Source organism: Scyliorhinus canicula, chromosome 10 (genome assembly GCF_902713615.1).
Source record: "Scyliorhinus canicula chromosome 10, sScyCan1.1, whole genome shotgun sequence".
NCBI classification, from domain to species: domain Eukaryota; kingdom Metazoa; phylum Chordata; class Chondrichthyes; order Carcharhiniformes; family Scyliorhinidae; genus Scyliorhinus; species Scyliorhinus canicula.
In genome coordinates this window covers 74410499-74423760 of record NC_052155.1, presented here as the reverse complement: position 1 = coordinate 74423760, position 13262 = coordinate 74410499, and the positions used below count along the sequence as shown (strand labels likewise).

At 42.9% G+C, this 13262-nt stretch overlaps 1 protein-coding gene across 3 annotated transcripts in view; it reads left to right on the top strand.

Moving 5' to 3' along the window:
- smchd1 (structural maintenance of chromosomes flexible hinge domain containing 1) overlaps positions 1–13262 on the top strand; it is a 217226-nt gene that overhangs the window by 192567 nt on the left and 11397 nt on the right. For all 3 annotated transcript variants that reach the window (XM_038809195.1, XM_038809194.1, XM_038809196.1), the window contains 4 exons: positions 807–926; positions 3362–3447; positions 8057–8179; positions 8755–8945. In XM_038809195.1, coding sequence (XP_038665123.1) covers positions 807–926; positions 3362–3447; positions 8057–8179; positions 8755–8945 — 520 coding nt within the window. The remainder of the gene's footprint in view (positions 1–806; positions 927–3361; positions 3448–8056; positions 8180–8754; positions 8946–13262) is intronic.

The window sequence follows — 13262 nt, the reverse complement described above, 5'->3', positions numbered from 1 at the left end:
TATTTAACCACCTAGAACAACTTGAAATTTTGTAGCTTATTTAATGGTTTTGCAAATCTTCCAGCTAGCTCACTGTTGACCTGATTAAATGTATGTACGGTAAGGGCAGCACAGTGGTGCAGTGGTTAACACTGCGGCCTCACGGCACCGAGGTCCCAGGTTTGATCCCGGCTCTGAGTCACTGTCCGTGTGGAGTTTACACATTCACCCCGTGTTTGCGCGGGTTTCGCCCCACAACCCAAAAAAGATGTGCAGGGTAGATGGATTGGCCACGCTAAATTGCCCCTTAATTGAAAAAAAATGAATTGGGTACTCTAAATTTATAAAACAAAATGTATGCAAGGTTGACTCAGGCCCTTTGTCATATCAGAACCAGAAAAATAAGTAATCAATAAGAATTGATCATCAAACATGTTTTTTCACAGTGTGATTTTGGACCAGAGATGATAGGAAGTTTCCAGGTTCAGCTTATCTTTTTTGTGCTAAATAAGTTGATCTCCCGAGTAGCGTACACATAAAGAAAACTGCTAGTTTAAAATTTCATTTCCTTTTTAAGTTTACTGTGCAATTTTTTTCCTGTTTGTAGTTTTGTCAGCAGTATCTCGTTTATTGTTTTGAAAAACTGAATGTGCTAAACTTTTGCCAGTCAGGTTAAACTTTTGCCAGTCAGGTTAAACATTGAAAAAACACTGTTTAAAAATTGCTAACCTTTTTCTTCCCACTAAACCTTTTAAGGTTGTAATATATTGAAGAAGGGCAAGTTTTAAAGGAATTTAAAAATGAAAGTCAGTCCTTTTTCAATGCAGATTTTAAGAAACAGCAGCAGATGACCACCTTGACGAAAGAGAAGGATCAACTTTCCCAATCCATTGTCGCATATAGGAGTTTGTTTGACACCACCAACCAGCTAATCGGTGAAATGAAGTGTAAGCCACATTATGAATACATTTATATTTGTATCGTACTTAAATCAGCACAGATTAATGAATGTGTTTACTGTGTTTAATTGGAAAATAAAAGCTGTAGCAGTTGATCATTGCATGCAGAAATACAGTAGTAACTGGAGGTCAGTGGAATCACTTCTAAACTGAGTGTGATCGAAGGACTGAAAATTAGAAAAATACCCCGGGGGGGTCAGAGAATCGCCCGGGGCCGGCGCCAATCCCGCCCCCGCCGTGGCCCGAATTCTCCGCCACCCGGGAATCGGCGGGGGCGGGAAACGCGCCGGTCGGCGGGCCCACCGCGACGATTCTCCGGCCCGCGATGGGCCGAAGTCCCGCCGCTGAGAGGCCTTTCCGGCGGGAATCAAAGCATGTCTGGTGGCGGCGCGGGCAGGTGCCGGGGTCCTGGGGGGGAATCTGGCCTCGGGGGGTGCCCCCACGGTGGCCTGGCCCGCGATCGGGGCCCACCGATCGGCGGGCGGGCCTGTATCGTGGGGGCACTCTTTTTCTTCCGCCCCGCCATGGCGCAAGAGACCCCCTTCCCTGCACATGCACCGGTATGACGTCAGCAGCCGCTGGCACACCGGCGCATGTGCGGACTTCCGCCGGCTGGCGGGCCGCCAAAGTCCGTTCGCGCCGGCCGGCAGAGCGGGCCTAGCCATTCTCCGCACCTTTGGGGAGGCCCGACGCCGGAGTGATTCACGCCACTCCGTCCCGCCGGGTAAGGGGAATCCCGGCCCTGGTTTTAAATTAGAACTGACTACGGTGCTTTAAATGTGACCTGATGCTTTGTTGTTCTTCTGTTAAATCTGCTATCCGCAGTGTCATTGTTTCCTATGCCAAAATTTGTATTAATCTTAAATTCTTACCGAATAGCTCGGTTAACATTTTGCGTATAACCCTTCATTAGGAAGATTGACCCAGATTGGTGCTGGCTGCTATCCTCAAAGAAAGCTGCCTGCAAAAATGTAGCATTTTCTGTGATATGGATTTATCCTTTACCGGTGTTAGTTTGAATCTGTTGCCAAGAGAAGGGGATCTCCAGATTTCCAGCAAGTGATACCATCAAACAGTGTGAAGTATCAGTTTGAAGTATCTTCCGATTGCAAACAAGGATTATCCTTCACTTTTTAATAATCTTTATAATGAAATAAAGATTGGAACATACTGATGGGATTCTGGTAGAAATTGCAATATCATAGGCTTTAAAATAAATTATTTTGGAAATATGTGGAATTTCATTAAGAGAATGGAGAAATTTGACATTCCACAGAGAGGCCTGAGTGGTTGTTGTTATGAACTCTTTGCCCATAAACAGAACGGTCACACTTCAACAAGGTGTCTATTTTTCAAGAGTAATTTTTACAGTCAAATGAATAGTGTAGAAGTGGAAATTCTAGTCAATTCAGTGATTTTTTAACTGATTGCAATCTGGGCTTTCAATGGGGATCGCTGTTGGAAGTGCTGAAAGCAACAGTGTCAAAGGAGTAATAAACATTGACAATTTTGCCATCATTACCAATGCAAATTTGCATAGATGCTGATTTGTTTTTATTTTATAATTTTCTGTTTTGTATCAGATTTCAAACATTTTATTTTTTGTTTTAATTTGACAACACGACGCATGCAATGCAGACTCCTCCCTGTTTTGTTACCATGCATACTATACATTTCAGTCTTACCTAACCCTACACTCTTCAAAACAAAATACAATACAAATTATGTTTTTGAAGTCCTGATTACAGGCAAGAAACGCAATCTTCCACTTGTTTAACATTTAAAATTTGCCAAGTTTGCTTATGAAATCTAATGGGTAGCTTGGTTGAATAATTCTGGTTAAAATGGATTTGTAATCTTTCACTTATTTGCAAATCTGTTTCTAATATTGTGATCTTGAGGGCTGGGAGGCTTGGACGACTCGGCAGCTATAATTGGTCGCACTCTTGTATTACTAGCATTCCCTACTAGAAGTAAGCTGGGGTATCATGCCATGCCATGATTGCTTAGCTGGCTTCAAATGAGATGCATATTCCAAAACATCACTGTCTGTGGATTTTATTTGAGGGGGCGATGTCTGTATTGAATTATGGTTTTGGTAACTGGAGTCAACTGGGGCTAGTATTTAATTTCTGTTTGATTGGAACTCTGCCCCAAGCTGTGGCTATCTACTCCATTTTGGGCACCATAAATATGACCACACTATCTTACCAATATGTGATGCATGTACAGTCTCAGCTGAAATTTAGCCTAATCTTCGAATGTTAAACTGCTTTCATCACTAGATAATATTCTAATTTAAGTGCGTCAGAAGATAGGCTTTTGTTCATGACATTGACCTAAGTGGTTCACCAATGCAAACTATCTTTTTAAATATGATTTGGAGAGGTTTTGCAGGTTACTGAAATTGAAGTCTCTTTTAGGTCAATCACAAGAAGCTACAGCAAAGGAAACTCACCTAAGAAATGAACTTCGAAAGCAGAAAATAAATCCTGCTGAAATCTCTACTGTAAGTTGACTTGTGTCTACAGTTTGATATGCATGTGCCCAATGCTGAAGCTGAAGTGATTTCGTAATTCTCATTCTATGAACACTAAAGGAAAGTCTAAGAACCACACAGGCTGATTTAAATATGGGGTACCATTATAATTCTGAAGGGCTACAAGCAAAATGAAAAACCAGCCAAAGTTTATCTTTCTCCTTTTTGAACGATGTAGAATCCAAACTACTGTAATGTGGCTTGGAACTGCTAAAAATCAATTTTGGCTCATTTCCATAAATTAAATTCCCAGGTTTTTTTTCCAAGTTGGTGAATTGTTTAAAAAACATTCTCCCCAAATGTTCCCATTGTTATCTTGCAAAAAATGGTCTAGAGATGTGTGTTTCATACACCTTCCCACAGGTTGACATTGTGCATGCATCTCTGGATCTGATTTTCAGCAGGAAAATAAACTGGTTGTCTAATCGAAAGGATGTGAACGCATTGAAGAGAGTGCAGAAAAGGTTTACGCAAATGGGGCTAGGGTACAGTTAATTTCAGCCCCCCCTTGACCCAGAGTCGCAACACAGTTGAATTAACCAATAATTCTTAGAAAAATACCCAAAGACTTTGGCCCTTGGCTGTCCAATAATTACAGTCACTGGGTTTGCAATCTATAACAAGAATTTTATTTATAACAAGAACAATAATGAAATACGCAGCAAATACAACTGGTTAGCTATCATTTAATTCCTCATCCCCTACTATTTTATATATATATATATATATATATTAATTATATATATATATTATATTACACACACACATGAGGCAAACACAGATGGAAGGATAACTTGCCCCACCCTCTATAATATAGTTACATAGAACAGTACATATAATATATATTTTTTTTATATATATATATATATATATATATATATATACACGCGCACACACACGGCAGACAAACGGGAGGAGAGGGGTGTAAACAAAAATAATAATGGAAGTAAAGGATAAGAATCTTTGCTTCAGGTGATTGTTTCCAGCACACCTTGCTTCAATCCAGGCTTTCAGTTCAAGGTTTCCACTGTAGATTCATTCGCTCATGTTCTCCATAGGTTCAAAAATACATCACCTCTCAGCTTTTCTGAAAATAGAGAGAAGCGAGGGAGAAGACCCTGTCTCGGTGTGTCCAGGTCTCAACTCATAGAACATAAAACATTACAGCGCAGTACAAGCCCGTCGGCCCTCGATGTTGCGCCGACCCGGGAAACTACTCTAAAGCCCATCTACGCTATTCCCTTATTATCCATATGTTTATCCAATGACCATTTAAATGTCCTAATATTGGCGAGTCCACTGCTGTTGCAGGCAGGGCATTCCACGCCATTACTACTCTGAGTAAAAAAACCTACCTGAGAGAGTAGGTTCTGCTTTCCTTAGGTCTCTGGAAATCATCCCACGCAGGCAGGATCCAATCACTATTACCGGGCCTGACGGGATATATCCAAGGATTCTATGGGAAGCAAGAAATGAAATTGCAGAGCCGTTGGCAATGATCTTTTCGTCCTCGCTGTCAACAGGGGTGGTACCAGAGGATTGGAGAGTGGCGAATGTCGTGCCCCTGTTCAAAAAAGGGAATCGGGATAACCCTGGTAATTACAGGCCAGTTAGCCTTACTTCGGTGGTAGGCAAAGTAATGGAAAGGGTACTGAGGGATAGGATTTCTGAGCATCTGGAAAGGCACTGCTTGATTAGGGATAGTCAGCACGGATTTGTGAGGGGTAGGTCTTGCCTTACAAGTCTTATTGACTTCTTTGAGGAGGTGACCAAGCATGTGGATGAAGGTAAAGCAGTGGATGTAGTGTACATGGATTTTAGTAAGGCATTTGATAAGGTTCCCCATTGTAGGCTTGTGCAGAAAGTAAGGAGGCATGGGATAGTGGGAAATTTGGCCAGTTGGATAACAAACTGGCTAACCGATAGAAGACAGAGAGTGGTGGTGGATGGCAAATATTCAGCCTGGAGCCCAGTTATCAGTGGCGTACCGCAGGGATCAGTTCTGGGTCCTCTGCTGTTTGTGATTTTCATTAACGACTTGGATGAGGGAGTTGAAGGGTGGGTCAGTAAATTTGCAGATGATACCAAGATTGGTGGAGTTGTGGATATTGAGGAGGGCTGTTGTCGGCTTCAAAGGGACATAGATAGGATGCAGAGCTGGGCTGAGAAGTGGCAGATGGAGTTTAACCCTGACAAGTGTGAGGTTGTCCATTTTGGAAGGACAAATATGAATGCGGAATACAGGGTTAACAGTAGGGTTCTTGGCAATGTGGAGGAGCAGAGAGATCTTGGGGTCTATGTTCATAGATCTTTGAAAGTTGCCACTCCAGTGGATAGAGCTGTGAAGAAGGCCCATGGTGTGCTAGCGTTCACTAACCGAGGGATTGAATTTATGAGCCGTGAGGTGATGATGCAGCTGTACAAAACCTTGGTCAGGCCACATTTGGAGTACTGTGTGCAGTTCTGGTCGCCTCAGTTTAGGAAGAATGTGGAAGCTTTGGAAAAGGTGCAAAGGAGATTTACCAGGATGTTGCCTGGAATGGAGAGTAGGTCATACGAGGAAAGGTTGAGGGTGCTAGGCATTTTCTCATTAGAACGGAGAAGGATGAGGGGCGATTGATAGAGGTTTATAAGATGATCAGGGAATAGATAAAGTAGACAGTCAGAGACTTTTTCCCCGGGTGGAACACACCATTACAAGGGGACATAAATTTAAGATAAATGGTGGATGATATAGAGGGGTTGTCAGAGGTAGGTTCTTTACCCAGAGAGTGGTGGGGGCATGGAATGCACTGCCTGTGTAAGTAGTTGAGTCGGAAACGTTAGGGACCTTCAAGCGACTATTGGATAGGTACATGGATTAGGGTAGAATAATAGAGTGTAGGTTAACTTCTTCTTAAGGGCAGCACGGTAGCATTGTGGATAGCACAATTGCTTCACAGCTCCAGGGTCCCAAGTTCGATTTCGACTTGGGTCACTGTCTGTGTGGAGTCTGCACATCCTCCACGTGTGTGCGTGGGTTTCCTCTGGGTACTCCGGTTTCCTCCCACAGTCCAAAGATGTGCAGGTTGGGTGGATTGGCCATGAAAAATTGCCCTTAGTGTCCAAAATGCTATGATTAACCTAGGACAAAAGTTTGGCGCAACATCGTGGGCCGAAGGGCCTGTTCTGAGCTGTATTTCTCTATCACTACATGTTACCGGGCAGAATGCGGCCTTTTGGCCAATTCATTGGACACCAACCAACCAATCGAACCACGTCTCACCCCATCTCTTGGGTGCCAGAGCGTCTGAGTTTTGCTTTCCAAAGCCAGTAGCACCATATACTATGTTGCAAATTCTTGAATTCCTCATTCTTTCTGCTGCTTGAATTAAAGATGCGGGTCCATTAAACATCCATGAATTAAAAATGAAGATGGGGAAAAATAAAGAAAGGGGAAATAAAGGAATCAATAAGAAGTTCCCTTACAATGGTTCTTGGGATGAGAAACTTCAGAAATGAGGATGGTTAATAGGAGATTTGATAGAGGTGTTCAAAATCACGAGGGGACTGGAGAGAGTAAATGGGTAGAAACTGTTGCTGCTTGTAGAAGGTTCAAGAACAAAAGGGCACAGATTTAAAGTGATTTGCAGAAGAAACAAATGTGATGAGAATAATCTTTTTCACACAACAACTGGTTAGGGCCTGGAATGCACCGTCTGAAATTGTGGTGGAAGCAGGTTCAATTGAGGCATTCAAGAAGGCATTGGATTAGTTGTACAGAAACCATGTGCAGGGAATGCCATGAAGCCATGATGCTCGTTTGGTGAGCTGGTGCAGACACGATGTTGCACTGCTCGTTACCATTTTGATATTCTAAAGTCTGGGCTTACCAATTAAAGGCCGACACAGCCCACACATTTAAAGTATTCAACTCTAAACGCAGGTTTGTAACTACTCACCTGTGACATTTTCCAACAATTTTGACTATCCCACCTGCATTATCATAGGAGTCACAACAATAAACACCAGTTCTTCAATTGTACTTCATTTGAGGGGCGGGGGTATCTTCATTATGGGAGAATCTGATTATAAGCTCCATGAAAATGATGTCCATAACCTATGCCAATGGCTGCCATTTTGCTTCACTGTATCTTTAATAAATTCACTTTTCTGTGTATATTTCAATAATGTTTCAAATAATTAACTGATTCTCTCCAAATATACTAGTTTATTTCTAGTCCCCGCTTTCTAGTCCTGCTTTACATTTTAATTTGCAATAAAAACTAATTTGAAAGGCCCTTACAAAATATCAAAGTTACTGTGTGTGTGTGTGTGTGTGTATACATTTTTTTAGATCAGTAAGCCAAGTGATATTGGTGGGTTTAGGGCTAATTTCCTGTACCTGGTTTCTTACATGCACTTGAATTGGTGCCATTTGTTTTAAAGAGCACATTTTAAGCTGGGTAATGCTCTTTAATACAGAATGTATATATATTTCTGATACAGTATACAACTTTTTATCTGTCAGTCGAAATAGCACCTCCCCTCCAACCAATTTAATGCTTTAAATTTTACCATTCTTTGCTCTACAATGTAGATCCACGGTATTGATACTGTTCTCAAGCAGATGAAGATTGAGAAAGACAGGATATTCAAGCAGCCCAGAAGAATGTGCTCTCTGTCTAATTATGCTAGGAGCAGTGGTGACATTTTAGGAAAGGTATGAATAATGTAAATGAGGATCTCATTGTAAACCATTCTTTGAGAATTTTTGTGTACACGTTTTTCTCTGCAGTATTGAGACTTTGCCCACATCACTTGGCCTAAAGCATTCAATTTCTTAGTATTAGTTCAGTCTTAATGATTCCATTACCTGTGTCCTGGGTGGATTGCCATCAGTACTAATTCATACTTCTCTTTCCCTCTTACTCCTCTTCTTTCACATAGTGTATCCCCTCCTTCTTACCATTTGACAGTCAGGACTGTTGTGTTGATACTTAAAGTAGACTAAATTTTATTTCTTGTCATTATTTCTAATGTAATTTGAAAGGTGTTGAACTACTGAACATTCAGCATTGGGTTGAACCCAGCCGAGAATGATATTGAATTCAACATTGTTTCAACCCAGAGACCAAAGACATTTTGAGTACTCGTGCTGCTCTAACTCTTGCTTCTACTTCGATACTCTCACTTTCCCAACAAAGCACTTTTCAAAATGATTTTACCTTTATAATACTGTGTTTTTCCGCTATTATTCATATTTGATTTGATTTTTGATATTTGATTTCATTACAGATTGCACACTTGGCAATGATAGAGGATGATGAGGTAGCCAAGGTTATCTCTTGGCATATGGCTAGCGATATGGACTGTGTGGTTACTTTAACCACTGATGCTGCTCGACGTATCTTCGATGAAAGTCAGGGGCGCCAACAAGTACTACCGCTTGATTCCATATATAGAAAAAATCTTCCAGACAGTAACAGGTATAAAATTAATAATTGAAATGTCAAGGCAGCATGGTGGCACAGTGGTTAGCATTGCTGGCTACGGCGCTGAGGATCTGGGTTCGAATCCCGACCCTGGATCATTGTCCGTGTGGAGTTTGCAGATTCTCCCCGTGTCTGCATGGGTCTCACCCCCACAACCCAAAGATGTGCTGGTTAGGCAGATTGGCCACGCTAAATTGCCCTTAATTGGAAAAATGAATTGGGTACTCTAAATTTTTTTTTTTAATAATTGAAATGTCAGCCCCAATTAAACTTTACTAGCTTAATGAAAAGGCATTCACTCGAAAGTGTTGTAAAATGCACCCAAACTAAAGTGCAACTCAAAACCATTAACTGGATTTCAGAATAAACACGAGGGATTGATACTATTTCAGGTTGAATTCTAACTTTAGATTTTGTGTTTAATGGTCCTTCTTAAAATCAAAGTACTGACACTTGGTGCTGTAGCAATACTTAAGAGATGTGGGCGTCGCTGTTAGGTCATCATTTATTACCAATCCCTGGTTGCCTTTCAGAAGGTGGTGATGAGTTGCCTTCTTGAATCGCTGCAGTCCTTCAGGCGCAGGTACATCCACTGTTAGGGAGGGAGTTCCAGGGTTTTGTCTCAGCAACAGCGAAGGAACGGGGATATATTTCCAAGTCAGGGTGGTGAGTGACCTAGAGGGGAACCTCCTGTTGGTGGGGTTCCCAGGTGTCTGCTGCTTTTGTCCTTCGAGATGGTAGTGGTCATAAGTTTGGAGGTGCTGTCGAAGGCACCTTGGCACGTTACTGCAGTGCATCTGGTAGATGGTACACAAGGCTGGACTGTTCCTCGGTGATGGAGGGTTTGAATGTTTGTGGAAGGAGAAGTAATCAAGCGGGCAGCTTCATCCTGGATGGTGTCGAACTTCTTGAGTTTTGTTGGAGCTGCACTCATCCAGGCAAGTGGGGAGTATACCATTACGCTCCTGACTTGTGCCTTGTAGATGGCTGACAGGCTTTGGGGGCTCAGGAGGTGAGTTACTCGCTGTAGCATTCCTAGCCTTTGACCTGCCCTAGTAGCCACAGTATTAATGTGGTTAGTCCAGATCAGTTTCTGACCAATGAGAACCACCAGGATGTTGATTGTGGGGCATTCAGTGATGGTATTGACATTGGCTGTCAATCCAAGGTTAGATCCTCTCTTGTAGGAAATGGTCATTGCTTGACACTTGTGTGGCGCGAATGTAACTTGCTGTCAGCCCAAGACCATTGTCCAGGTCTTGCTGCATTTGGACACGGACTGCTTCATTATCTGAGGAGTCACGAATGGTGCTGATCATTGTGCAGTCATCCGCAAGCGTCTCCACTTCTGACCTTATGATGGAAGGCAGATCATTGATGAAGCAGCTGAAGATAATTTTGGGCCTAGGACACTACCCTGAGGAATTCCTCAGGGTAGCAGGGTAGCATGGTGGTTAGCATAAATGCTTCACAGCTCCAGGGTCCCAGGTTCGATTCACGGCTGGGTCACTGTCTGTGTGGAGTCTGCACGTCCTCCCCCTGTGTGCGTGGGTTTCCTCCGGGTGCTCCGGTTTCCTCCCACAGTCCAAAGATGTGCGGGTTAGGTGGATTGGCCATGCTAAATTGCCCGTAGTGTCCTAAAAAAAGTAAGGTTAATGGGGGGGTTGTTGGGTAACGGGTATAGGGTGGATACGTGGGTTTGAGTAGGGTGATCATGGCTCGGCACAACATTGAGGGCCGAAGGGCCTGTTCTGTGCTGTACTGTTCTATGATGTCCTGGAGCTGAGATGAATGACCTCCAACCACCACAACCATCTTCCTTTGTGCCAGGTACGACTCCATCCAGCGGAGAGTTTTCCCCCTGATTCCCATGGACTCCAGTTTAGCTAGGGCTCCTTGATTCCATACTCAGTCAAATGCTGCCTTGATAATAATCTTTGAAGTTACTGTGAAAAGCCCCTCGTTGCCACATTCCGGCACCTGTTTGGGTACACGGAGGGAGAATTCAGAATGTCCGAATTATCTAACAGCACATCTTTCTGGACTTGTGGAAGGAAACCGGAGCACCCGGAGGAAACCCACGCAGACGCAGAGAGAACATGCAGACTCCACGCAGTGACCAAAACCAGGAATCAAACCTGGGACCCTGAAGACGTGAAGCAACAGTGCTACTCACTGTGCTACCGTGACTTCCATTATATGGTAAAGGGTAGCCATTTAGTATGGCAAAAGGTGGAAAGTGGGAGTTAATTTATATTAACAAATTTGACTTCAGAATCCAAAGCACAATTTTTAAATTTGCAAATGAAACCAATTGTTTATTCTAATTCTTGGGGCACAAGATTTGCTGGCAGGGCCAACATTTGATGCCAATCCCTAATTGCCCTTCATAAGATGGTGGTGAACTAATGTGATCAGTGGTTTTAAGGGAGTTTGGTTCAATGACAGTGAAGGGACAGCGATATAAAGTCAGGATTGTGCAAGACCTGGAGGGGAACTTGCATGTAGTGGTGTTACTATGTCTTTGCTGTCCTTGATCTTCTAGATGGTGGAGGTCAAAGTTTGGAAAATGCTGTTGAAGAAGCCTTGCCAAGTTGCTACAATGCACCTTGTAGATGCAACATATTACTGACTCTTGTGTGCCAGTGGTGGAAGAAGTGAAGATTTAAGGTGGTGGATAAGATGTTGATTAAGAGAGCTGCTTTAGCCTGGGTGTTGTTGAGCCTCTTGAGTGTTATTGGAGCTGCACTCATCCAGGAAAGTGGAGTGTGTTCCATCAGACTTCTGATTTGTTCCTTGTAAGATGGTGGATAGGCTTTGTAGAGTCAGGAAGTGAGTTACCCACGGCAGAATTCTCTGCTCTTGTGCCGCAGATTTATATAATTGGTCGTCTTCAGTTTCTGACCAGTGGCAGGCCCCAACATGTGATGTTGGGAATTCAGTGATGTAATACCATTGAATGTTAAAAGGAAATAGAACATAGAACAGTACAGCACAGAACAGGCCCTTCGGCCCTCAGTGTTGTGCCGAGCCATGATCACCCTACTCAAACCCACGTATCCACCCTATACCCGTAACCCAACAACTCCCCCCTTAACCTTACTTTTTATTAGGACACTACGGGCAATTTAGCATGGCCAATCCACCTAACCCGCACATCTTTGGACTGTGGGAGGAAACCGGAGCACCCGGAGGAAACCCACGCACACAGGGGGAGGACGTGCAGACTCCATGGTTAGACAATGGTTAGATTTTTCTTTTTTGGAGATTGGCATTTACGGGATAAGTAATATCTGTGCTTCATATCCATAGAATCCCTACAGTGCAGAAGGAAGTCTTTCGACCTATCAAGTCTGCACCGACCTTCCACAATAGGGTCCTACCTAGGCCCACTCCCCGCCCTTTCCTTGTAACCTCATGCGTTGATCGTGGCCAATCAACTTAACCTTCACATCTTTGAACACTAAGGGACAATTTGGCATGGCCAATCCACCTAACCTGCACATCTTTGGACTGTGGGAGGAAACCCACACAGACATGGGGAGAACGTGCAAACTCCACATGTGCAGTTGCTTAAGGCCGGAACCTAACCCAGGTCCTGGCACTGAGAGGCAGCAGTGCTGACCACTGTGTCACCGTGCTTGCTGCCCTCAGAGCAAGTTTGCTGTATTTAATTGGTATTTAGTTTATACTGAGGAGGACTGCAACAAAGTACAAGACAACATGAATAAGTGTGTTGAAAGGGAATAATTGACAAGTGAATTTCAACAGAGATACGTATAAAGTGTTATATTTTGACGAGAGAGAATTAGGTTAAATGTTACTCGAGTTAAGAACCAAAATGGGATAAAGGAACAAATGAATCTTCAGAGTCCAAATCCATACATCACTAAAAGCAGTGGCACAGGTTAATAAAACAACAAATAACTAAGCAATCATTCAGGTTCACTTCTGGAGGAATAGAATTGAAAAGAAGCAAAGTTATGCTAGACTTGAGCTGAACCTTGATTGGACCTAACTTGAGTACTGTACTCAGTTCTGCTTGTCATAGTATAAAAAGGACATAGAAACATTGGAGAGGATTCTAAAAAGATGTAAAAGATGATACCAGAAATGCGAGGTTCTAGCTGTACATTTTTTTAAAAATGAACACACTGGGTCTCTTATCTTGAAAAGAAACGGCTCTAGAATCCCGACAGTGCAGAAGGAGACCATTCAGCCCATTGAGTCTACACTTGCCCTCTGAAAGAGCACTATACTCTAGCCCACTTCCCCGTCCTATCCTTTAACCTAACTTATGTAACTTTGGAC